Source organism: Lynx canadensis, chromosome B3 (assembly GCF_007474595.2).
Source record: "Lynx canadensis isolate LIC74 chromosome B3, mLynCan4.pri.v2, whole genome shotgun sequence".
NCBI lineage: Eukaryota > Metazoa > Chordata > Mammalia > Carnivora > Felidae > Lynx > Lynx canadensis.
The window spans coordinates 120,282,751-120,306,228 of record NC_044308.2 but is presented as its reverse complement, the minus strand read 5'-3'; the positions used below and the strand labels follow the sequence as shown (position 1 = coordinate 120,306,228).

The following is a 23,478-nucleotide window of genomic DNA, read 5'->3' as shown; positions in this document are numbered from 1 at the left end:
CGGGGTCTGTGTCTCCCTCTCCCTCTGCCCCCCTTCCCGTTCACAGTCTGTCTCCAACATAAACATTAAGAAAATAAAAAACAAAAAAACACCCAGCTTCCCAAGTAGGCCAACCAAACCATGGAAAAGAAGAGATTAGCAGAGTCCCCAGAGCTGAGACCAAGAGCAAAAGAAGGCCCCCACCCCCGCAGAACCTAGGCTTTCAAGGGACTACGTGAAAGAAGAGAACCTCTTGCCAGACCGGTTGCTTTTAAGAAATTTATTTAGAAAAATAACCCTACCCTGCCCTCCTCCCTCTGTGCCATGGGACTTGGGCATCGTGTCGGATTTGACTCTGGATTGGGCCTCCCGTCCGCACGGGGGCCCGGCACATGCTGACAGGCAGCCACGCCGCTGGGTGACCTCACACCCTCTCGGCCGGTACAGTCCTGGGCTCGATCCTTGTCCGGGCCTCTGCCTCCGGGTCTCCGGAGGGAGAGAGGGCCCTGAGCGGCGAGGGCGGCCTGGCCACAGTCTGTGTGCCCCTCCCGAGGCCGGCCAGGGCGGCTGGGGGCGGGGGGCTCCGTCCGCCCCCCACCGCCTCTCAGAGCTCAGGGCTGGAAGCGAGGCGAGCTGACGTGAGGCTGGTGGAAGGCATGGGCGCTGTATACCACGTCGGGGGGCGAGGGCGTGCTGGCCGCCAGCACCGAGCACAGGGGCTCATGGCTGCTTAGCACCGACGTGAAATACTTCATCTCTTCCGTGAGCTGCTTGATCTCCTTGCGCAGAGCCGCGTTCTGTTTCTCCAGGTCTTCACTCTCCTGTGGGGAGACAGGTCAGCATCTGAGACTAGCGTCAAGGAAAGCACAGGATCGGGGGAGGGGGGACCGGAGGAGTCCAGACTGGGTTCTCACCGGCACAGCCGTGGGGACGGGCGTCGGTGAATTTTTCTGCACGCGTGGGTGCACGCGTGCACATGTGTTTGCGTGTGTCATACGTGAGTGCGGATGCATCTCTGCGCCCCTGTGTATGCATAGGCGCCCGGTCGAGCCTATGAAACTGCTGGAATTTGTCTGTTTTGACCTATAAAGATGGCGGTTCCACATGGTCCCACCCAACAGAGGCGGGCACAGGAATGCGTGTGGGCACCCTCCTTTGTGTGTGTGCGTGTGTACATGGGTCTCCGTGAGTGTGTACGTGGGTTGAGAGGGGCAAGGGTAGGTGAGGGGAAGCTGGTTGGCAGGTTAGAACCTGAAGAAACGGCAGAGAGTTTTTCTAGTTCTGTTTGATACAGGTCAGCATTTCCCAAGCTTGCCGTAGCAGTAGAATTAGTTTAAGGGCTTGTCACACAGTTCCAGGCTCTTCATGAAATCTAGAGATTTGAACTGAATGGGTTTGGGATGTGGGGCGAATTCTGGGAATTCACGGAATTTTTATTAAAATGTTTATTTACTTTTTCTTTTTTTTTTTTTTTTTTTTGAGAGAGAGAGAGAGACAGAGCACAAGAAGAGAGGGAGACACAGAATCCGAAGCAGGCTCCAGGCTCTGAGCTGTCAGCACAAAGCCCGACGCGGGGCTCAGAACTCGCAAACGTCAAGATCGGGCCCTGAGCCGAGGGTGGACGCTTCACCAGCTGAGCCACCCAGACGCCCTGGGAATTCGCTGAATTTTATCGAGTGCTCCAGGTCATTCCAATGATCGGGCAAGTTTGCAAACGTGAGTTAAATGCAACCTTAGATTTGTTTTAGTTAGTCAAGCACTAATGAAGTGCCTAAATGTTAGGTGCCTGAACACAGACTATGAACTCAAATGTCCGTTGATTGGCTGGCTGATGACATTAATTGCTGGCCTAGAAGTTGACTCAAAACTACCGTGGGCAGTGGGCAGATATAAGATAACCTACCACGTAAAAGGCACCTTACATAACCCATCAGGAGCATAAGCAGCAATGAGATATCCAGGTTTGCTGCTAACGGCCTTCATCCATGAGCCCAGGGTTTCTTTTTTAAGTGGCGGAGGGGTGTACGACCAGCCTTACCCATCAAGCCAGCTCCCATCTGTCTGTGAAGGACAGATGCAGGCAGGCTCGGCCCCAGCCTGGCATTTCCTGTATGTGGCGTTGAGCTAGAAAATGTGGCTAGGTCGGTACAAAGGAAACCCCTATCTCTAACATGGGGTGGGGGTGGGCGGGATACTCAGACCCACGATGGTGGGTCAGAGGCACTGGCTTCTTCGGCAAGGTACGGCTGGCTCTCGCTAATCTCGCCAGTTGGCTGTTTCCAGGCACATCCCGGAGGCAGGGCATCCCCTCTTTACCGAAAGGTAAGAGAAAGCAACACATGAGACTGGGTGGGGGGTGGTTGGTAAGACGGGAACTGGGGGCCGGGAGTCCTGGCCCCTTCCTCTAGCCCTTTTCCTCGCCCCCTCTGAGAGTTTCCACTGGTGACAACGTTTACTGTAAATTCTGTGCTCTGAAGAGCCTGGGCAAACCCCGAGGCAGAAGGGAGGGGTAGGGTGGGCGGGCCACAGGGACCAACCGCGCTCTGACCTTCTCCCCGCCTAGAGGCAGGCCCAGCTTTCGGGAAGTGACAGCAGGTTCTTCCTCCCCGAGCAAGCTCTGCTGAGCTCTCTCTAGTTTTCTCTCCCCGCCCCCCGCCCCCCCCTGCCTTGCAGATCCCAGAGCTCTAGGATGGGGCGTCACGACTGCCGCTGCCTCTAACCAGAAAACAACCCCCTGTGACAAGAAACTCATCTTTACCTCGGGAAGCAAGACTGCTTCCTGCTAGGGCCCCAGAGAAACCAGCACTGCCAGCCCAGCAGCCTCACTGCCAGCCAGACACTGGCAAGAGGAAGAGTTTGACTTCCCTTGTAGAAGGAAGTGGCTGATCTGGGGCCTCCTCCCAACATGTCCCCACCTGCCAACGTTTGGTCCACTCTGACCCTCCCTGGGGCAGTCATGCCCCGGAAGGGACTCACACGGGGACAGCTGGCAAAGGCCGTTAACTCGGAGGAGCAAGGATCACATCCCCCAACTTCCCTTAACTTCCCAGTGGCAGCTAGCAATCTAGGACTCAGTGAGGGGGGACGGGAGCAGAATGTTTGGGAAGGAAATGTCGGCCTCTCACACGCATGTCTTCTGCTGCAGTCAGGGAGCAGTGAGCTGGCTCACAGTGAGTTTGGGCTTCCCTGGAAGCTGCTTTCCACTTTTTGGAATTCATTTGGGGCCCTCAGGCTCCTCACGGGAACCCCGAGATGGACACGCTGAGGCCAGCTGGCTACCATTATTCCCACTTCTCAGATGAGGCCAACTGAGACCCTGGGACAAACCTACCCCAAACACCTCCTCCAAATGATTACAGGCCGGTGGCAGCAGCCGCTACGAGGAAAGGCTTTGGAATTTGCCTCAAGACACTTATTTTCTCAGAGGTTCAGACACTTTAGCAATTGACCCAAAGCCCCATAACCATACAGGGTTATGCAGAGCAGGGATCGGCTGGAGGCTTCCCCGCCCTCAGCCCCATTCTTCTAGCATACCCAGTGCTTCCCCCAAGAAACTGGTAACTTACGTGACCAAAGGTCTTTGGAGATCACTAAGAAGTCTTCAACTGCCCTACAGTCTCCCAAGAGAAAACAAGGTCTTGATTTGGGTGATCTTTAGACACCGCACTGGAAGCCTGAGTTAGTCATACTTTCCAGTCACAGAGCTGATCATCTGCCTCCTGCCCAGAGTTGGGAGGGAATCATCTGTCCAGCTACGCTTTGAGAGGCCTCACTCAAGGCCAGAGCTTCTTCCACATGCACAGTGAGGTCCAGAACATACAACAACAGTGGGCTCCATCCGCAGTAACTGGGGACCGGGGCCCTGGCTGGGTGAGCCCCATGACTCTCTTTTCCCTCTCTGAGCCCCAGTTCCTGTTAGAACGGGAAGACTGGACCTCAACAGTGGTTCTCAACCTTGGCCACACATTGAGATCAGTGGGATCCCTGGGGAACCTTACCAATACCAGTGCCTGGTTCTGGTTTAAGCAGTCTCGGGTACAGCCTGGGCATTTGGGTTGTTAAAGGCTCCCAGGGGATCCTAATGTGCCATGAACACTGCCAACCATGAGAAGGAACCATGAGCTTAGAAGCTCTCCAAGCCCTCTTCACCTCTGGAATATCTCAGAGTCCGAACTGAGCGTATTAACCTCCAACCCCCACTCGTTGGGAAGGGGTGTGCGTGAGTGTCAGGGAGAAGGCTGTTGGGAGCAGAGGGATGTAGACTCAATTTATATGAGAAAAATGAATGGAAATCGATTTTGTAAAAGAATAATCTAGCTTGACGTAATCATTTTTATTGAATGCTGCCACGTATCAATCACTTTTCAAAGTATTTTAGTTATTATCATATTTAATCTTTGCCACAATCCTATCGGGTAGATAATGTTATCAGACACATTTTACAGAAGAGGACGACCTAAGGTACAGAGAAGTTAAGTAATTCGCTCAAGGTCACCTGGCTCATAAGTTGCAGCAGCAGGACTAGAAGGAGGCAGTCTGGCTTCAGAGTATGTGCCCACCATTTTCTCTTGCCTTTGACATCTGTTAAAATCGTATGATGTTTGGTAATTATTCTGTGAGGCCTCAGCCCTGTTGGCTTTGCCATTTCATCTTCCCTCTTTTCCCATTTCTTGCAAGTCCGGGCGATAAGGTTCACAATTCACCCTCACCTGTGAAGCTGCCTGATGCCAACCCTGTCATGAACTACAAGCAGCTCGGGGGTGGTTAATGAAGAGGCTTCATGGGGGTGTGGGAACATTCTGGGAAATTCCCTACTGGAGGGGCCGAAAGAGGGTCACTCAAAGAGCTCTCGAATTATGGGGAATCCCCAGGCGGTTCCCTTACCCACAGGGAAGCCAGTGAGGACCAAGGCCAAGGACAGGCTCTGGCCCAAGGCTCTGGCAGGGACTCTCCAGGCATTCTGAGCGGGGCTTGGTCCTCCTTCCTGCCAGCTCTGGTTTACTTCTCTTTGAATTTTCTAATCACAATTTCCAGAAGAGTGAAAATAGTCCCGGGTGTTCCTCCTCAAGAGAACATGTATTCGTTTATTGATTGGGTGACCTTTCAGCCCCCACCTACACTTAAGCAGGAGAGTAGTGTGTGAAGCTTATCCCTCGCACCCAGCTATGTTCAGCCTCCTGCAGTTACCAATCCCTGTCCACAAAATGCAGATACAGAGTGGAGCCCGCCATTGCTGGAGAAATCTGCGAACTGACAGGTAGGACATTTCCAAAGCCATGGTAGGACGTATGCCTACCCCTCCAACCAATCTGGGGGAATTAGCCCCAACTTCTGGTCCTCACCCAATGAAGAGAGAAGAGGAAACACTAAACCACAGGCCTTTGCACTGAATAATGTACAAGTCTGATTCCGGAGAAATTTTTACTTTCTTGCCATCCTAAAGTCCTCCCCCTTGCTTTCCTCTAGAGAGGCTAGAAAACAAATTCACCAAAATGCTCCGCTTCCCTTGCAGCTAGGCATGACCATGTGACAGATTCTGACCAATAAGGTGTAAGCAGAAGTACCTGGGGGTGGGGCTTCCCTTTTAACTGAAAAAGCAAAGCCTCACCAGGACAAAAGCCACCCTCCCTCAACACAGGTTGATGCCTGGAGGTCCAGCAGCTACCTTGCAGCCTTGAAGATGAAAGCCACATACTGAGCATACCTGCACAGAGACAGAAGTAGCTCGGGTCTTTGATGACATTCCTGCCTTAGCCCTGGTCTGTCCAACTCGAATTCCTTGTGAGAGGACTCCTTCTATTACTTGTAGCTAAATGCAATCCTGGCTGATATCTCAAGTTAGAAAGTTTATCACTAGCAAGCCCAATTCCAAAAAACAACTGATAATTGCCATGAACACAAAGGTTTGAATTACGTTTTGTTTTTTTAAACCTGCCAGGCCTCTGGGACAGTGTCTGGGTATAAAACCCCTACAACTGTACTAAACTCACTCCACACATTCTACCTCATGCACTTGACGGGCTTCAAATGTCACTGTTCCCCAGGTCTCAACCCTGGCTGCATACTGAAGTCACCTGAAGAGCTTCAGAAAATCTTAATTCCTGGATCTCACTCCTGTGAGAGGTTCCAATTTGATTGTCCTGGAATGGGTCTCAAGCATCAAGACTTTTAAAAATGCTGGGGTGCCTGGGTGGCGCAGTCGGTTAAGCGTCCGACTTCAGCCAGGTCACGATCTCGCGGTCCGGGAGTTCGAGCCCCGCGTCAGGCTCTGGGCTGATGGCTCAGAGCCTGGAGCTTGTTTCCGATTCTGTGTCTCCCTCTCTCTCTGCCCCTCCCCCGTTCATGCTCTGTCTCTCTCTGTCCCAAAAATAAATAAATGTTGAAAAAAAAAATTTTAAAATGCTCCCCAGGGGCACCTGGGTGGCTCTGTCGGTTAAGCATCCGACTCTTGATTTCAGCTCAGGTCATGATCTCCCAGTTTTTTTGGGTTCGAGCCCCGTGTTGGACTCTGAGCACTGACCACGTGAAACCTGCCTGGGATTCTCTCTCCCTCTCTCTCTATCCCTCCCCCCCACTTGCACTCTCTTTGTCTCTCTCAAAATAAATAAGCTTAAAAAATTGTTTCCCAGGTGAGCTTAATGGGCAATTAGCTTGGGAATCATGTTCGTAGCTGATTCCTCTTTCTAAAAATGTAAGAATATAACTATGGGCAGTGTTTAATTTTATTAAAATGTATTTTATATATTTAGATTTTTATTAAATATTTTTATTTTATAATATATAGTAAAATAGCATAATACAAATAACTTTAGAGAGATGGGAGGATGTTTCTAAGTCAAAAGTATTTTCTGAAAGTAAATGCCTATTTAAGGCAAAGGCCTTACTATCCCAATTGCTATTCCATTTGGTGAAAACAATCTCAAGTAGCCCAGAACAGTTCATTTTTATGACAGAAGAGCCAGAGGTAGGACATCTATTCGAATCTCATTAATGATAACTTGATCAAACCAGGTACCCTTTAAATTGTGGAGCTCCATGAGGGTCTATCACTGCCTTCACTGCTTTGCCATCATTGATTAGGACAGTGCGTGGCACATAGTAAGTGTTCAATAAAATCATGTTGCTTGACTGCCAGCTTGAGCTCTCTAATAATTTACCAAACCCTGCTTATGAAGAGTCTACTAAGTAAATTTATGATGTCCGTGACATGTCCAAGGGAGTGTTTAACTAAGCATTTACTAGCTTTTATAGCTTCTACTTTATAACAAGGATAGTTGCAAATGAGTGGAAGAGATTCACTTTTTTAAAAAGGCCCAGGTCAAATCCCTACTCAGCAACACTTTTGTTCCGCAAACTGAACCTATGCGTGGGAGTAGCAGAATGAGCACCATTTTAGGAACTCTGCATATAATTTCCTTAGCGGGAACCTGGCTTTCCCCATCCATTCCACACGAAGGAGACTTGAAAAGCCAGGCCCGTGCTCTTAAATTTTTATAAACCGGAAAGTATTATTATATATGAAGTCATATATGACTTAAGTCATATATGACTTCATATATAATAATACATCTGATATCTCCATCTGATGGATTTGTAGGAAAATGCCAAGCGCTCTGCGTTAAACAAATGAACAAATATAACCTTCTCAATGCAAAACAAAACAGAACAAATGCAATATTGTTCTGCTTTTATATGTACTCTGTCATTTAACCATCGAACAACCCAGGGAGGGGCTATTGCTTCCCATTTTGTAGATCACAAGTTAGGTTCAGACGTATTCCCCAGGCAGATCTGAATTAGTTTTGTTGACTCTCCCCACCCTACTCCCCACCCCTACCCCTACCCCACCCCCAGCGGGCTCCCGCTCCCTACCACAGGCTCCTCCCTGAGTTCCTTCTCCTGGTCTCAGAGGCCTGGGCCCACAAGGCATATTTTCCAACTCTTGGCCCTTTTCCAACACACAGTTTGGCCTCAAGGCTCTGCTGAGCACACCCTTTCCTCAGGTCCTCCCAGTCTCCTTCTTGGATCACAATCTGTCAGGGCTTCAGACAGACCAGACCTTCCTTTGCTCACTGTCCCCACCCCGTCTGTCCATTAGTTACATTCAACATCGCACTATTTGATTTTCACCGAAGTACTCTTCACTTTATGTGTTGAGCCTGTTTGTCATTTATTTGCCTGTTTCGTTTCTTTTTTAAAAAAAATTTTTAACGTTTATTTATTTTTGAGAGAAAGAGAGCACGAGTGGGAGAGGGGCAGAGAGAAAGGGAGACACAGAATCCGAAGCAGGCTCCAGGCTCTGAGCTGTCAGCACAGAGCCCGACGTGGGGCTCAAACTCACGATGAGATCATGAGCTGAGCCGAAGTCAGATGCTCAACCGACTGAGCCACCCAGGCGCCCGTACTTGCCTGTTTTCTAGTGTGACTTCCAGTTGAATGCGAGGTCCATGAAATCAGGGACTCTGTCTTGTCCCTGCTGTGCTCTCAACGCCTAGAACAAGCCAAGCCATACCTGGCACCTAGGGGGCTAATACATAATTGTTGGGCGGATGAATCATTTCTGCTAACATTGGATCTAGTCCTGGGAACATGGCCTTTGCTTTTATAATTTTCTGGATCACTCTACCCCTTTAGCAGGAAGGCGTGTTCTCATACCAGCCGAGGACCCAGAAAATACTTTGGTTAGAGGATCTTCCGTTGCAGGAAATTACATTTTGGCCCCAGGAATCCAGTCCACTCTGCGTGGCCCTGAACTTTATCTTCCTTTTGAATTTTGATAAGAGCTCAGGTCACCTTCCTTGGTTTCCTGAAACCAAGAGTGATGAGTCGTGTGCTGGGACAGTTCCAGCACATACCTGTTGTCCTGGTGTAATTCTTACTAGTGCTGTTTTTGCTTCCAAAAGTGTTCCCATTTGGAGGATAAGTGGTAAGATTTACTAAAACTTGACCCCCACATTCTAGCTCAGTGATATCATCTTTGTCCTTGTCCTCACTGTCCTCCGGAGTTCACTCAGATCTCTATTTGCCCATTTTCGTATGTTTTTAAATAAAAAAATATGCAGTATAACTACCTTTAAAATATTTTTAAAAAATCATACCCACCCATGATTCTAGTACTCTTAACACAAGTGTTTCCATTTGCACATGTTGCCCTCTTGCCCTTTTTAAGAAACACAAACACTCATTTGTATGAAATCTCAATCGTTGTACAGAATACAATTTGTATTTGGCTTTGTCTTGACTTTGTCACCTCTCCATAATCACCATAATTATCATTTTTATTGGCTCTGTCATCAAATGGAAGATCCGCACTTTACCCCAAATGGTTTTTTAATGTTGGACATTTAGGCTGCTCTCAAAATGTTGCTATTGTAAGTAATACCACAGTGAACATCTTGGTGCATTCTGGGTTTTGTTCGGTTATGTCCTAGGATAAATTTGTAGGAGTGAGATTAGCAGAGCAAAGGGCACAATCAGTCTTCCAGTTCAGGGCCTTATTGCAGTAAAAGGGTTATGTAAAATATACAATGTTACCAGCAGTGAATACATGTGTCAATTTCACTCTAACCCCATTGGCATTTAGGCACTATAATTTTAAATAATTTATTTGGCCAATTAGCCTTTTGAGGGTTTCTTAATTTCATTGTAATGTGACAAGTTATTGACAACGAAGGAGGAAGAATTTTCTATGGGTCTGTTGCCTAGAACAGCATTCTCAACCAGGGACAATTTTGCCTCCCAGGGAACATTGGACAAGGTCTGGAAATATTTTTCCTCATCACAGCTCAGGGGTGAGGTGCTGCTACTGGAATGTACGGGTTAGATTTTACATTTTACAGCGCACGGGATCCCCCTCCCCCAACAAAGAATTATGCAACTCAAAATGTTAGTGGTGCCGAGGCTGAGAAGCCCTTAGTGTGTATCATTTTCACAATCAGAATAGAAAATTGGGTTATTTTCATTTTGGTAGGAAAAATGTTACGTAAGTTTTCTGTTCATAGCTTCTGCCCACTTACCTATTGGAGTCTGGATGTTTTTCTTAAAAAGGACGTTCTTTCTATGGTATAAATATGACATCTGCATTTATTTCTTTTGATGCAAGTATTTTCCCCAATGTATTACTGTCCTTTTCATTTTGTATTGCAACTTTAAGACCTTTTTAACATAAAGGAACGTTTAAACCTCAGGCCCTCTCCACCCGGGACTCTCTTTCTCATCACTTGCTGTATATGCTTGGGCTATATTGCCCAAGATTGGCTAGGTCATTCAAGCCTTCTGGTTAATGGTTTACTTCTTGGCTTACCCTTTGCAAAAGGACGTGTAGGAGCAACACCCTCTGAATAATAAAGTCCTATTCAACAAAGTGGTACAAATCAAAAGCAAATGGTGGGCAGGCAAGAGGTTTAGGGTTTGGGGCGTCCTTGAGAAAGACCTCAGTGTCCCCATTGGTTACACGGCAGGTTGGTTTGCAGCATCTCTGAGTTATCTTTTAATTCTGTGATTCTACATACAAGGGAATATGACCATAATTATTGTTATACCCCCCGCCCCCTCCCCCAGCCACGCTACCACATGGACCCATAATGATGCTCTCTACATAATGATATCCCACAATCTGAAGGGGACTTTGTCCTGTGGAACCACTCTATGCCCCCTAGGAAGCAGGGTGCCAGACTGAGTACTACGGAGGAAACTAAGAAAATCCCCAAGCAGTTTGGGAAAGGACTTTTTGGTGAGATGCTCCCATTCTTTTCAAGAGAGAGAAGTTTGGGTGCTGCTCGCTGAGGACAGCTTCATGGAGACATCTGCTTGAATGGGCACCATCAATTTGGGACCTGGGACCTGTAATCTCATTTGAACAGAAATTCTTCATAAACATCAAGACCGGTATGGAGCTGGCCTCCTTCCAAATATGCCTCCCAAACTTAACCACACGGACCCATCATCAGTGGTACAGGCATTCAGGGGTGGTAGATTGCCTTGACATGCTTTTCTTTCCCAAATGAAAATAATCTACATTGTTGTTCTGCTTTTTAACATGGTACACATTCATCACAACAAAAAAAAAAAATACAGAAAAATACTAGGGTAAGATAAGCTACTCAAAACTCATGACTCAGGAATAACTGCTATTAGCATTTTGGAGAACATCTTCCCAGATATCTGTATGTATGCAAACATGCCCCAAACCCACAGATTTTACATTAACAGGATTGTATTCTGCATACTGTTTGTAACTTGCTGTTCTCCCCTCATTGCTATGTCATATGTATCTTTCTGTGATACAGACATACATAGTCATTTTTAGTGGTAGCATAAAATTCTAGTGTCTGCATGTGTCATAATATGCTTAATCCCCTATTGTTGGGCATCTGTCCAATTTTATAGTATTGATAAAGTGTTTACTGGTCATGATGAACTAAGCATCTTTGTGCATTTTTTTCTTCAAACATTTGTAAGTGGAATTGCTGTGCCGGAGTATTCTTATGTGAGATGTTAATATTTATTGCTGCACAGCCTTCTTTAAAAAGGGTTTCAATGGCTATGTTGATATATTGCATCGGGACTTTACTTTCTTGACTAGGCCTAATCATGGAGGGGGAAAAAGTGTGAATTTTGGAGGTTGTTGCTTAAAGAACAAAAAAGTAAAGTTAGGAAGAGACTCAAGGAGGATATCAGAGAAGGTGAATATAACTTCATGAGAGTCCGAAGGAAACAGGCAGTATAGCATCATGGCTAGGGAGATGGGCTCTAAAGTCAGGCAGACCTCATTACAAGCTGTATGATCTTGATCGAATTACTTAACCTAAGAATTATGAAATAAGGCTTTTGTGCAGATTAAATGAGATACTACAGGTAGAGCCATTAACACCCAGTGCCTGGTACACAGTCATGTATTTAATTAATGTTTTCAATAAAAGGAAATTCATAGCAACAGAGGACCAAGAGAAGTGACTATTTTCCACAAATGGCTCACTGATTTTCGCTGAATTTTTTAAGGGCAGAACTAGGCAGACATTCCTTCTGTGTTTTGTTTTTGTTTTTGACCTATGCCTTCTCTATGCAAATAAGCCTTATGGCACCGTCTTCCAGAGAGAAAAGAGAGAAGTCCAGGAGTGAAAAAGAACCACAAGCAGCTTTCTCTTCCAGTCCTCCCCAGACGACCAAGAACAATAGTGTCATTCTAAGGAGGCCCAGGGGGTTGACATCTTTGCTCAACTGTTTTTCCTCCATTACTCAATCTTCCTCCGATTGTAAGTAACTTAATTCTCACAGCATCAGTTCAAAGCTTCACTTCACACATAATTTACACTCAGGACCTTTGTTATATATGGCATTAAAGATATCTCCTGGAACCTGGAACCCTTTTTCTTTTTTCAAACTAGTATAAGACTCCTTTAGGAGCCAGCCCCAGGAAAGCACCTTTCCCACCCCCAGCTAAGGGAGTACTCACAGTTCCAGCTTTCAGATTTGGCCCTGTTCCTCCACCTTGCTTCCAGTTCCATTCTGGAGGCCAGATCTGACTTGTCAAAGGCATAGCTCTGGGCTAATATTACTGTCTCCCCAGCATCTCTTCTACTTTTAGCCTTTTCATGAACAAAGCTTCTCAATTGATCTCAACTTTTCTTTTCCACTGACCCAGGACACTGACTCAAAATCCTTCAAGCCACTACAATCAACCAGGGTGGCCACACAAGTGACACTGATCTGCCATTCCTTATAGTGGTTTGTCTAGTACTGTAGAAGTTAGGGTTACTCATGACAAATCCCAACTTATAGTTGGTTCTCCCAAAGGACTGAGATATTTATGTCAGATGCTCAAGAGATAAAATGTCACAGAGGAAGACTATTCAGTGTTTGAAATCAAAATTAAAAAAGAAATCATCCTGGGGCGCCTGGGTGGCTCAGTCGGTTGAGCGGCCGACTTCGGCTCAGGTCATGATCTCGCAGTTTGTGAGTTCGAGCCCCGTGTGGGGCTCTGTGCTGACAGCTCAGAGCCTGGAGCCTGCTTCGGATTCTGTGTATCCCCCTCTCTCTGTCCCTCCCCTGCTCATGCTCTGTCTCTCTCTGTCTCAAAAATAAATAAAAACATTAAAAAAAATTTTTTAAAAAGAAAAGAAATCATCCTAATGCATATGTAGTAATGACTGATGTTGAGAATGTAAATATGTATATTATAAACATAAAAGCACATGATAAAAACAGCCAAGCTGTATAAAAAAAGGGGAAAAGGCAAAGTATCTCTTTTTTGCTTTAGACCTTTCATCCTATTTTTCAGAAATAAATATTAACTTTGAGGGAAAACCCATGTGAAAAATTTAAGTTCATACACATATGCACATGTATGTTTTTCTTTTTATTAAAAACATACATGGGAGCAAAGTAGGTACCATATTCACCCCCTTTTTCACGTAAGCGTATAGAAGCTTGATAATCTTTCCAGATTAACACATTCGATGTAACATTTTGACAACTTCCTTGTATCCCATTGAATGGACAACTATAGTTTATTTCATTACTTCCTCACCCATGAATATTTAGCTTGTTTCCAGTCTTCACTATAACAAACAATGCAGCAATGAGTGTCTTCACGTGCACATAATTGTGTAATCTGTGCGCATGTCTGTAAATAGACTCCCAGATGTAAAATTGCTGATATTTTACACCTGAGTAAAATGAGTGACAGGGTATGTGCGCTTGTAATTTGGATGGGCTTTTTTTTTTTTAATTTTATTTTATTTTTACATTTATTTATTTTTGATAGAGACAGAGCACAAGTAGGTTAGGGGCAGAGAGAGAGGGATACAGAATAGGAAGCAGGCTCCAGGCTCTGAGTTGTCAGCACAGAACCCGATGCGGGGCTCGAACCCACAAACCATGAGATCGTGACCCCAGCCAAAGTCGGACGCCCAACCGACTGAGCCACCCAGGTGCCCCTGGATGGACTTCTAATGGAGTTGTACTGACATATTCCTACTAAGTAGTATGTGGTGGTGCCTGCTTCTCCATTGCCTTGGCAACGTCACATATTAGCAACATTTTTTGTCTTTGCCAGTCTGGCAGGGAAACTTCCGGTTGCTTTAATTGTCATTTCTCTAAGTGAGGTCTAGAATCTTTTCCATATTTATTTGCTATCTCTTTCTCTCTTTCTGTAAATTGCCCATTTATAATCATTGCTCATTTTTCTTTTGGGTTGTTAATCATTTTCTTATTCATATGAGCTCTCGTGTGAAGTAAATATGCCCTTTTTTGGTCATGTGTATTACAGATATTTTCCCCAATCTGTGATTTGCCTTTGATTTTGCATAGAATATTTTGAGCTGTATAGAAATTTTTATTTTTTATGTATAAGTGTAACGTATATCAGTTTTTGCCTTTACGGTTTCAGGGTTTTGTACTTTATCTGGAAAAGTCTTCATTCCAAAATAATTTTTCAATGTTCTTTTTTTTCCCCCAAATTTCTTTAGTGGTTTGTTTTTTGGTTTTTTTTTTTTTTTTTTTTTTTTTTTTTTACATTTAATCTGTGTGCATGTTGTATGAGAAATGAAGACTCTAGCTTTCTTCCTCCCAAAATGGCTAGCCAGTTGTCCCAAGTCTATTTATTGAATAATGCAGCTTTCTTTCACTGGTTTGAAAAGCTATCATCATCATTTTGCATTTGCTCTGGTGCCTAGTTTTTAGGAACTGACATATGTATTTGGGTCTTAAATTTCAGTTTGTTTTGGGGTCTCTTTCTGTATTCTGTTCTGCCCAATGTTCTGCCTTTTCCACATTGTTTTGATTTCTATATTTATAATTCAGCTAATCTTCTTTAATTACCCTCCTCTAAAATTTTCCTAAAAGCTGTCACATGGTTGTTTTTCACCAAGAACTTAGAATAGCTAATCTACGTCTCTTCTAACTGCCAGAAAGTCCTATTGGGTTTTTATTGGGATCACATTAAGTTAAATTGATAGATTTATTTCAGGAAAATTGCTATCTTTACAGAAGGCATATCTTTCCACTTATTGGAATGGTTTTTTTTAATCACTTAGAATAATTCTAAAGTTGTAAAAAATTGAGCCCTGCATATTTTTTGTTAAATATATTCTTTCCTTCCATTTGCCATTATTGGTATTATATATATGTATATGGAAAAGTATATATTTTTTTAAACATATATATATTAATGTTTTTTAATGTTTATTTTTTTTAACATTTATTTATTTTGAGAGAGAGAGAGTGTGAGCAGGGGAGGGGCAGAGAGAGAGGGAGAAAGAATCCCAAGCAGGCTCTGTGCTGACAGCACAGAGCCCGACCCGGGGCTCAATCTTACAGATTGTGAGATCAGGACCTGAGCTGAAACCAAGAGTTGGACACATAACCAACTGAGCCACCCAGGCGCCCTCACTGTTGGTATTATAAATGGAATCTTTCCTCCCATTAAATTTTCTAATTGGTTGTGGTTTACATATAGGAAAGTTTTTACTTTTTTGTGTTAACTTCGAAAGCTGACTGGGTTTTCTTATCACTTTTAATAGTTTTCAGCTGAAAATTGATCCACTTACTGGATCCACTTATTAGCTACTGATGTCTTTTGGAGATGAACTGGTCCAGTATGTAAATGAACCAGAATTAAAAAAATTTTTTTTAATGTTTTATTCATTTTTGAGAGACGGAGAGAGACAGAGCATGAGCGGGGAAGGGCAGAGAGAGAGAGGGAGACACAGAATCCGAAGCAGGCTCCAGGCTCTGAGCTGTCAGCACAGAGCCCCACACAGGGCTCGAACTCACAAACTGCAAGATCGTGACCTGAGCCGAAGTCGGACGCTCAACCGACTGAGCCACCCAGGCGCCCCTAAATGAACTAGAATTTAAATAAAAACTTAAAAAAAATAATTAAAAAACATTAAAAAGGAAATGAACTGGTCAAGATGTGCCTTTGTCATTTTTCACCAATGCATCTACTATGCCTAACAGATTCCATGGTTGTCTGCAGGAGGAAAGGAAATAAGTGTGGTAAGGGCTTGCGTGAAACATCCAACAGAAGAGAATTAAAATGGAATGTCAACTTTGTTTGTTAATATCACAATTATGAAAAGAAGCACCTGATCCAGTTTACATGAGGGGTACTCAATGCCAGGGATGGTAGAAAACTGGCAAAAGATTAAGCCGTTGTGGAGGGGTGCCTGGGTGGTGCAGTCGGTTAGGCGTCCGACTTCGGCTCAGGTCACGATCTCGCGGTCCGTGAGTTCGAGCCCCGCGTCGGGCTCTGGGCTGACGGCTCAGAGCCTGGAGCCTGTTTCCGGTTCTGTGTCTCCCTCTCTCTCTGCCCCTCCCCCGTTCATGCTCTGTCTCTCTCTGTCCCAAAAATAAATAAACGTTGAAAAAAAAATTAAAAAAAAAAAAGATTAAACCATTGTGGAAAGAGGCTCCTTCCCTACTCTATTTTAAAAGCAATCAGTATACAGCATTTTGGTATAAGCCACTTATAGGATAGATACTGAAAACGCTAAATAATAAGTAACCCACACTCTCACTGCAGAAATGAAGTAACGCTTTTGGTATTTTAAGAGAGATAATAGTGGCAAAGCTGAAACCGAGAAAATGACACTACCCCAGCATAGGAGGCTAGCACAGTAACGCAAGCACGGCCCTTATTTGATACGGTACTCTCAGTCGCTGGTCTTTACAATATTGGTGGATGGATCTACGGCTATGTCTGAAGGCCAGAGAATGGTTCCAGAACTTCAACATGTGGAGCCAAGCATGAACTCAAGAGTAAACCAAGCCCTTGACCTTAAGGATGCTGGTGGTAAGCCAGAAGGTTTTTCTACCTGAATCACAAACATAATTAAGAGGATAATGGAGAGAGAAGATAGGTGATTACTTCTAAGAGGAAATGAACATTTCAGACCACAGCCAAACCCTCTGCTTGAATTTTACCTGAAGTCAAGAAACAAGCTGCACTGTAACCCCCAGGCTAGCTACGCAAACCTATGCGACCCACTCACTGGGCAAACAGTGAGCCTGACCACTGTGGTGCTCAAAGGAAAGGAACGAGGAGGAGTTTGTCCCCAGATGTGGGGAGGCTAGGAAGGAACATTCTAGAGACTGCGGTTGGAGGTGTGGGTGTGGACGTGGTGACTGCATGACTTGGGGTCTCCATGCATCCCAAGCCCAGAGATTCTCTCACTCTAGCCATGGCCAGTATAATCAAGATGGGCCAAATCTTCTGGTTCTGAATCTTGTCTTACAGAGAGAGAGACAGACAGACAGACAGACAGACAGCTGCGTCCATTGAAAACTTTGCCATAGCAAAGAAAATATATGTCCCCCTCACTGATGTGTCTCTGGGCTTGAATGAAGACCAGTGGGTTGAATTTACAGGGAAACAGTGGTGCAGCTCAAGATAGGGAGGACTCTTCTGCTCAGGTTGGGAGGGAAGGAGTTCTCCGACAGAAGTGAGCAGGCGTATGTTGGGGACCATTTCAGCGGTGTGTGTGTGTGTGTGTGTGTGTGTGTGTGTGTGTGGTGGGGGGGGAGAGGGGCGCATGTAGAGGAATCTTAAGCATCAAAAGTGTGTCTGAACTTGCCAGTCCTTAAGAAATCTCTCAGCCCTGAGATTCTGCAATGTATATATAATCTTGTGATAATTTAGCTTGCTTCTATGAGAATAACTATTATTAATATTACTCTTATTATACTTAAAATTTTTGAGTATTATATGCTAAGCAGTGTGTTCAGCTTTTTAGATGCACTATCTCTATGAGGTAGTTACTGTCATTTCCCATTCCATAGATAGGAAAATTGAGTCTAAGGGAGGTTACCAACATTTCTAAGGTCAATCACACAGATAGCAGGTGGCAGAGCTGGGATTCAAACCCTGTGCTTCTGACTGCACAGTCACTGAGATATACTTAATTCACACTTTTTTCTTTCTTTTTTTTTTTTTTGTTTTACTTTTGCAAACTTATAAAGCTTATAGCAGTTTTACAGTCTCAGGACATTGTCTACTTACACAAAAAGCAAGGCTTTATCCTTTCCCATTTTTTTGATGTTTATTTTTATTTATTTTTTTTAAATTATTTTTTTTAATGTTTTTATTTATTTTTGAGACAGAGAGAGACAGAGCATGAACGGGGGAGGGGCAGAGAGAGAGGGAGACACAGAATCGGAAGCAGGCTCCAGGCTCTGAGCCATCAGCCCAGAGCCCGACGCGGGGCTCGAACTCACGGACCGCGAGATCGTGACCTGAGCCGAAGTCGGACGCTCAACCGACTGAGCCACCCAGGCGCCCCTGATGTTTATTTTTTTAAGAGAGAGAGACGGAGCGTGAGAGGGACAGAGGAAGAGGGAGACACAGAATCCGAAGCGGGCTCGAGGCTCTGAGCTGTCAGCACAGAGCCCAATGCAGGGCTCGAACTCACCAACTATGAGATCACAACCTGAGCCGAAGTCAGACACTCAACCGACTGAGCCACCCAGGCGCCTCTATCCTGTTTAATTTTTATTTGTTTGTTTGCTTGCTTGCTCGAAAGAATATTGAATTAGAATCGGAATCTGACAGAGACAAGTGCATGATCATAGATTTTCAAGCTTAAATAAATTGGAGTGTGGGAAGAGCCTAAGCCATAATGAAATCACAGAGAATATAGAAGTACCGGGGTCCCCAACAACTTGACATTTAGACGGCTGATCAGCATTATCGAAGAGAAGAAAGAATTTGGTGTTCATTCATTTATTTTTTTTTTTCAATTCGACGAATATTTATGACCTTAAAACTATGTTGGGATGCAACAGAAGATACGCTGAATACATTTCTTATAAAACAGAAGCACCCGTTCAGAGATGTTGGTGCAGACTATTCTCGGCTTCCCTACCAAGCTAAAAGAAGCATCTGTTTTCCCCCCTAAAACTACACCTTACTCTTTCTTGAGAGCATTAAAACAACTATTCCAACTGGTTGATTGCCACGGTAATCTTTCAAATAAACACAAAGCATACTTCTTGCCCTTTGTGCCAATTGCCCTTTTTACCATTGAAAGACATTACGAGGATGCTCGAGGTTCGGGAATGGTTCAGAAGGAAGGAGAGGAAGGCTGAGCTGCTAGAGGAAGGGATGAAGGGGTGGAAGAGGGAGGAGCCAGTGAAGAAAGAGCTGGCAGCCTAAGGGACCAAGGAAGGGGCAGAATGAAGAGAGGGAAGGCGGTCAGGTATGGGTGACAAGGAGGAAACAGTGCTCTGGCACACAGCCAGAATTCAGAAACGTTGATCAGAGCCCTGCTCCGCCGGGAGAATCGCAGCTCAGCACCACCCGAGGCTCTTGCTCAAGCCAGGGGTCAGGACCTTCTCTAGAAAGTTCCAGACTAGAGGCAACTCAATCAGGACAGTGACCGTCCCAGATAAGTGTACTTGAAACTGCCTCTTTCACAGATCCCTTGGGATGTCATGAAAGATATTTCGAAATAAAACTTAATGATGTTCAGGAAGGCGAAGTAATAAGGTGCGGCCCCCTATGGAGGCCTAGCCCCGGATGCAAGGACCGGGGTGGCTGTCCACTGGCCTCCTAGGGGATGGGACCATATGTGATCCTAACGCTGGGCTCCTGGGTTCCCCCAAAGTGCTTCACACCGTGTAAATTCCTCCCAAAGACAGTCCTGCCTTCCTTCTGCAGAGGCACAAGCTCTCTCTGCCTCCTCCATCTCCGAGCAGGCCGTTCTGGTTCCAGCCCTCCTCTGGGCCTCAAGTGATCAACTCATTTACACTTCATGCCCTCTTGGGGGTCAGGAAGAAGGGCTCACTTCTCTATCAGCCCCATGGCTCATGTTCTGCTACAAATTTTTCTCAATACAACCATAGGAGAGCCTCTCCTCCACACCGCACCCCACAGCCCTACCCTGCCACTCTCCCCCGCCCCTCCCCACATACACATCCCCACGCAGACAGGCTCAAAGGTGTGGTCCAAGCACCCATGAGTGGTGGGGAGCAAAGCCCAAGGCTCAAGAGAATGAAGGAAGTCCTGAACACTCACCAAGTGCAAGGTGTCCGCCTTCTGTGTCTGCCTCTGTCGGCTCTTCTGGGCAGCAATGCGATTTTTCTCCCTTCTCTGAACTTTTCGCACATCATCAGATGAGTCCTGGGAAGCAGACAAGATGGGAATGGGGTGAGTGTGCTCCTCCCTTCTGAGTTAAAACAGGTTCTCCTGCCGTTCGGTATCTGTCCGTCCATCCGTGTGCATCTTTTCATTTGCCCGTTCACTCCCTCCTTACCTAAAGGCTGGGCCCAAAAGAGAACCTTCCCCACACTCTGTCACGCTCTCTTACATCTATATAGGTATGCTGGCCAAAAGCTACAGGAAGAAGAAAAAGACCCTGGGGCCTAGATAGGGCTGTATTTGGAAAAAATTGGTTAAGGCGATGAAGTGTGTTTTATCACCTCTCCAGCCCTCGAGGGCTGCTCCACCCTTCTTCTTTTCAGCCTAGAATTTTCTTGCTTTTTTTTTTTTTCAAAACTTTGTTGACACCAGCAATGTGACGGCTTCTGTGAAAATGCTTTTTCAGAGGTGCTCTTGCTTTTTTTAAAAAGATTTTTTAAAATGTTTATTTATTTTTGAGAGAGAGAGAGAGAGAGAGAGAGAGAGTGAATGAGCAGGGGAGGGGCAGAAAGAGGGAGACACAGAATCCGAAGCAGGCTCCAGGCTCTGAGCTGTCAGCCCAGAGCCCAATGCGGGGTTCGAACCCACAAACCGTGAGATCATGACCTGAGCCCCCCAGGCACCCCAGAGGTGCTCTTGCTTAATTCCTCAAATCTGTGAAGTTGATATTATCGTTTCTATCTTATATGTGAGGAAACTGAGGCTCAAAGGGCTTACCCGAGAGTTCACAGTAAGCCAGGACTTACATCTTCTGCTGCTAAGTCTGATGCCTTTCCAAGCCACTCCCCACCCCTCACTGGTTTGTACCCATGTGTCTTCTGCCACATCGCTGGGCTCAGGTCCCATCCCAGATCAGTCTCTCTTTTCCCCTGCATTCCCTTCATTATGCTCAGTGACCCTGACATTCCCCATGGCTCTGAGCACAATGCCTAATACAAACTAGAGACTAAGAACAGCTTTAACTGTGGAGATTACCTGGCTGTGGCAGGTTGCTGATGGGTGCTTAGGAGGACAAGAGGACCTCTGGTGTCCTCTAAGTATATCTGTCCTCTACGTGGGCAGAGAGGTTAGCTCCAGCTGTCCCCCAAACACTGCAGGATAGGTGTAGGAGCCTGAGTAAAACTCTTCCACCACCCCTACCCTGTTCCCTCTCAGGTCTACATGGGACAGAGGGGCACTGTTCCTGGGGCAAGACCCTGTGCTCTCCAAGCATGTCTCACCAGCATGCCCAACACTTCCAGGCCATCGCAGTAGGAGGGCATCGGGTCAGATGGGAAGGAAGTGCTTTTCTCTAAGGGGCTGGGAACCCAGATTACCATGGAAGCCATGAGTAATTTCCTTCCTAAGAAGAGTACAGACTTCCAGGCAGCCAGAGCCACCCTGATACCATCTGGAGCAGAGGACTGGATTGTTTGCCCTCTAGAGGTCTCTGCTATGACGTCTCCCCACCTGGTGCTCTTCTGTGCGGTATTCATGACAGATGCTGTCTTATGTGTTTATATACTTTTATTTGGGCTGCAGCATCTTGAAAGCCCTCTTGGATGTCTATGCTAAGCAAAGAATGTGGTTTTTAAACCACAGAGTTGGGGAAGACATTTTAATCTCTTGATGTATTAGGTGAGAATGCAGAAGCCTTTCTATAGGGAGGGATGTCAAGGAAGGTGGTGAAGAGAAGTCTCCAAAGGTTTGGGGTCAGGGTGCCTGGGGGGCTCAGCTGGTTACACGGCAGACTCTCGGTTTCGGCTCGGGTCGCGATCCTCAGTTCGTGGGATTGAGACCCGCGTCAGGTTCCGCACTGACGCTGTGCCCAGCCAGCTTCCGATTCTCTCTCTCCCCCTCTCTCTGCCCCTCCCCAGCTCATGGTCACTCTCCCTCAAAATAAGTTAATAAACTTTTAAAACATTAAAAAAAAAAATAAAGTAAAATAAATAAAATAAAATAAGCTTCGGGGCTGGCAAGGGGCCCCTCCTGTTGGCACCCCTCAAGCTGAAAACTTTTGACTCGGAAGTCACCATCTAGATTCCAAAACGCCCCCAGACTCTCTACCTCGATCGCTCTGCTTTCCCCGGAACTGAGCCGAGCTGAGCTAGAAGTGAGTGCGTCCGTCAGGTTCCAGTACTGCCTCCCGATTGACCCTTTCCTCCTGCCCAGCGGCCACAGGGGAAAGAAAGGGGCTTCGAGGCTTCGCGACAGCGCCCCAGCATCGCTCTCCGCTGGCCGTGCTGGCGGCAGGGGCAGGGCCCCTGTAGGTCCTCCTGCGTCCGCTTCCCCCTCTGTCTAACTTGCTCTTTTTTCTTCTTCGCTTTTCCCTGTGGCCTCTCTCTCTCCCTCTCTCTCTCTTGCCTTGCTGGCTGCCCCCCCCCTCCCCCCGCGACCCCACGCGCCGGGGCCCGGGGTGCATGCGGCCTCTGTGATGCTGTGCCCCTCGGGTTTCTCCCGCCTTGCAAACAGGTGGACCCTCTCTCCTTGGAGAGGCCGGGGTTCTCTGATGCACATGCCCCTCCTGGCTTCCTAGAAAGCTTCGCGGGGTGAGGACCCGGCTGAGGCGGGGGCGGTGGGCCCCGTCTGGAACCGAGAGGAGAAGGGGCCCTGGTGGCATGGGTGCGGGACGAGGGTCCGCGCCGACAGGCGGCTGAATTGCAACCACCGTCGTAAGTCTGACGGGGCGTTCCTGCCACCAGCCACTTCCTCGCGCCCCGGGGCTCCCTGGGCAGCCCAAGCTGGCTTGGCCCTCCCGCTGCCCGCCCCCTCGGAGACGCAGAAGGTGGGTTGCAGGGAAAGGGGGACCCTACCTGCTTGCCCGGGGGAGGAGAGCGGCTGAAGCTGGAGTCGCTGCTGTCCGAGCTGTGAGGCATGGCTGCAGTCTTCCGGGCTCTCCACCCAGCCCCCGACGCGCCCGCGGGCTCTCTTGTCACCAGCTGGCCTCCCTTCCTGGCTGCTCCCGGGCCGCCAGCCCACCCCCCTGCACAGGTCCCTCCTCTGCCCGCCCTGCAGCCACCTCTGACCCCCGCGTCCTCCTCGCTCTGGGGTGCAGAGGCACTGCTCCCCACAGGGACATGTCGCTCGCTTTGGGGCTCGTGCGCGCGCGCTCTCTCTCTCTTGTGGTTTCTGGTAACTCACACTGGAAGTCACATGGGCGGAAACTTAAACAAGGTAGAAGTTAATTTGAGAGAAAATACATATCTGGGAAAAGACCCACAGAATTATATGAAAGGAAGACCAGAAAAAAAAAAAATACACAAAACCCCAGATACCTTCTGACTGTTTGAAAGGCAGAACAGCTCTCCTCAGTTGATGGAGATAAAAGAGAAAAACAGCCCAGGCAGGGAAAAACCCCAGCCAGAATTAGCAAGTCCGTCTCC

General features: G+C 46.6%; 1 protein-coding gene across 1 annotated transcript; it reads right to left on the bottom strand.

The window, feature by feature from the left end:
* Positions 1 to 244: 244 nt before the first annotated feature.
* BATF (basic leucine zipper ATF-like transcription factor) lies at positions 245 to 23,473 on the bottom strand. Its single transcript, XM_030319605.1, has 3 exons — positions 22,909 to 23,473; positions 19,994 to 20,098; positions 245 to 800 (listed from the first exon to the last, which is right to left on the bottom strand). The coding sequence occupies exons 1-3, from the start codon at positions 22,969 to 22,971 to the stop codon at positions 591 to 593; spliced, it is 378 nt and encodes a 125-aa protein (XP_030175465.1). The 5' UTR covers positions 22,972 to 23,473; the 3' UTR covers positions 245 to 590.
* Between the last annotated feature and the right edge of the window lie 5 nt (positions 23,474 to 23,478).

Coding starts and splice junctions, on each gene's coding strand:
- BATF (XM_030319605.1), bottom strand. CDS start 22,971: ATGCCTCACAGCTCGGACAGCAGCGACTCCAGCTTCAGCCGCTCTCCT. Junction 20,099..22,908: donor CTCCTCCCCCGGGCAAGCAG/GTAGGGTCCCCC, acceptor TCTGCTTCCCAG/GACTCATCTGATGATGTGCG. Junction 801..19,993: donor AGGCGGACACCTTGCACTTG/GTGAGTGTTCAG, acceptor GTCTCCCCACAG/GAGAGTGAAGACCTGGAGAA.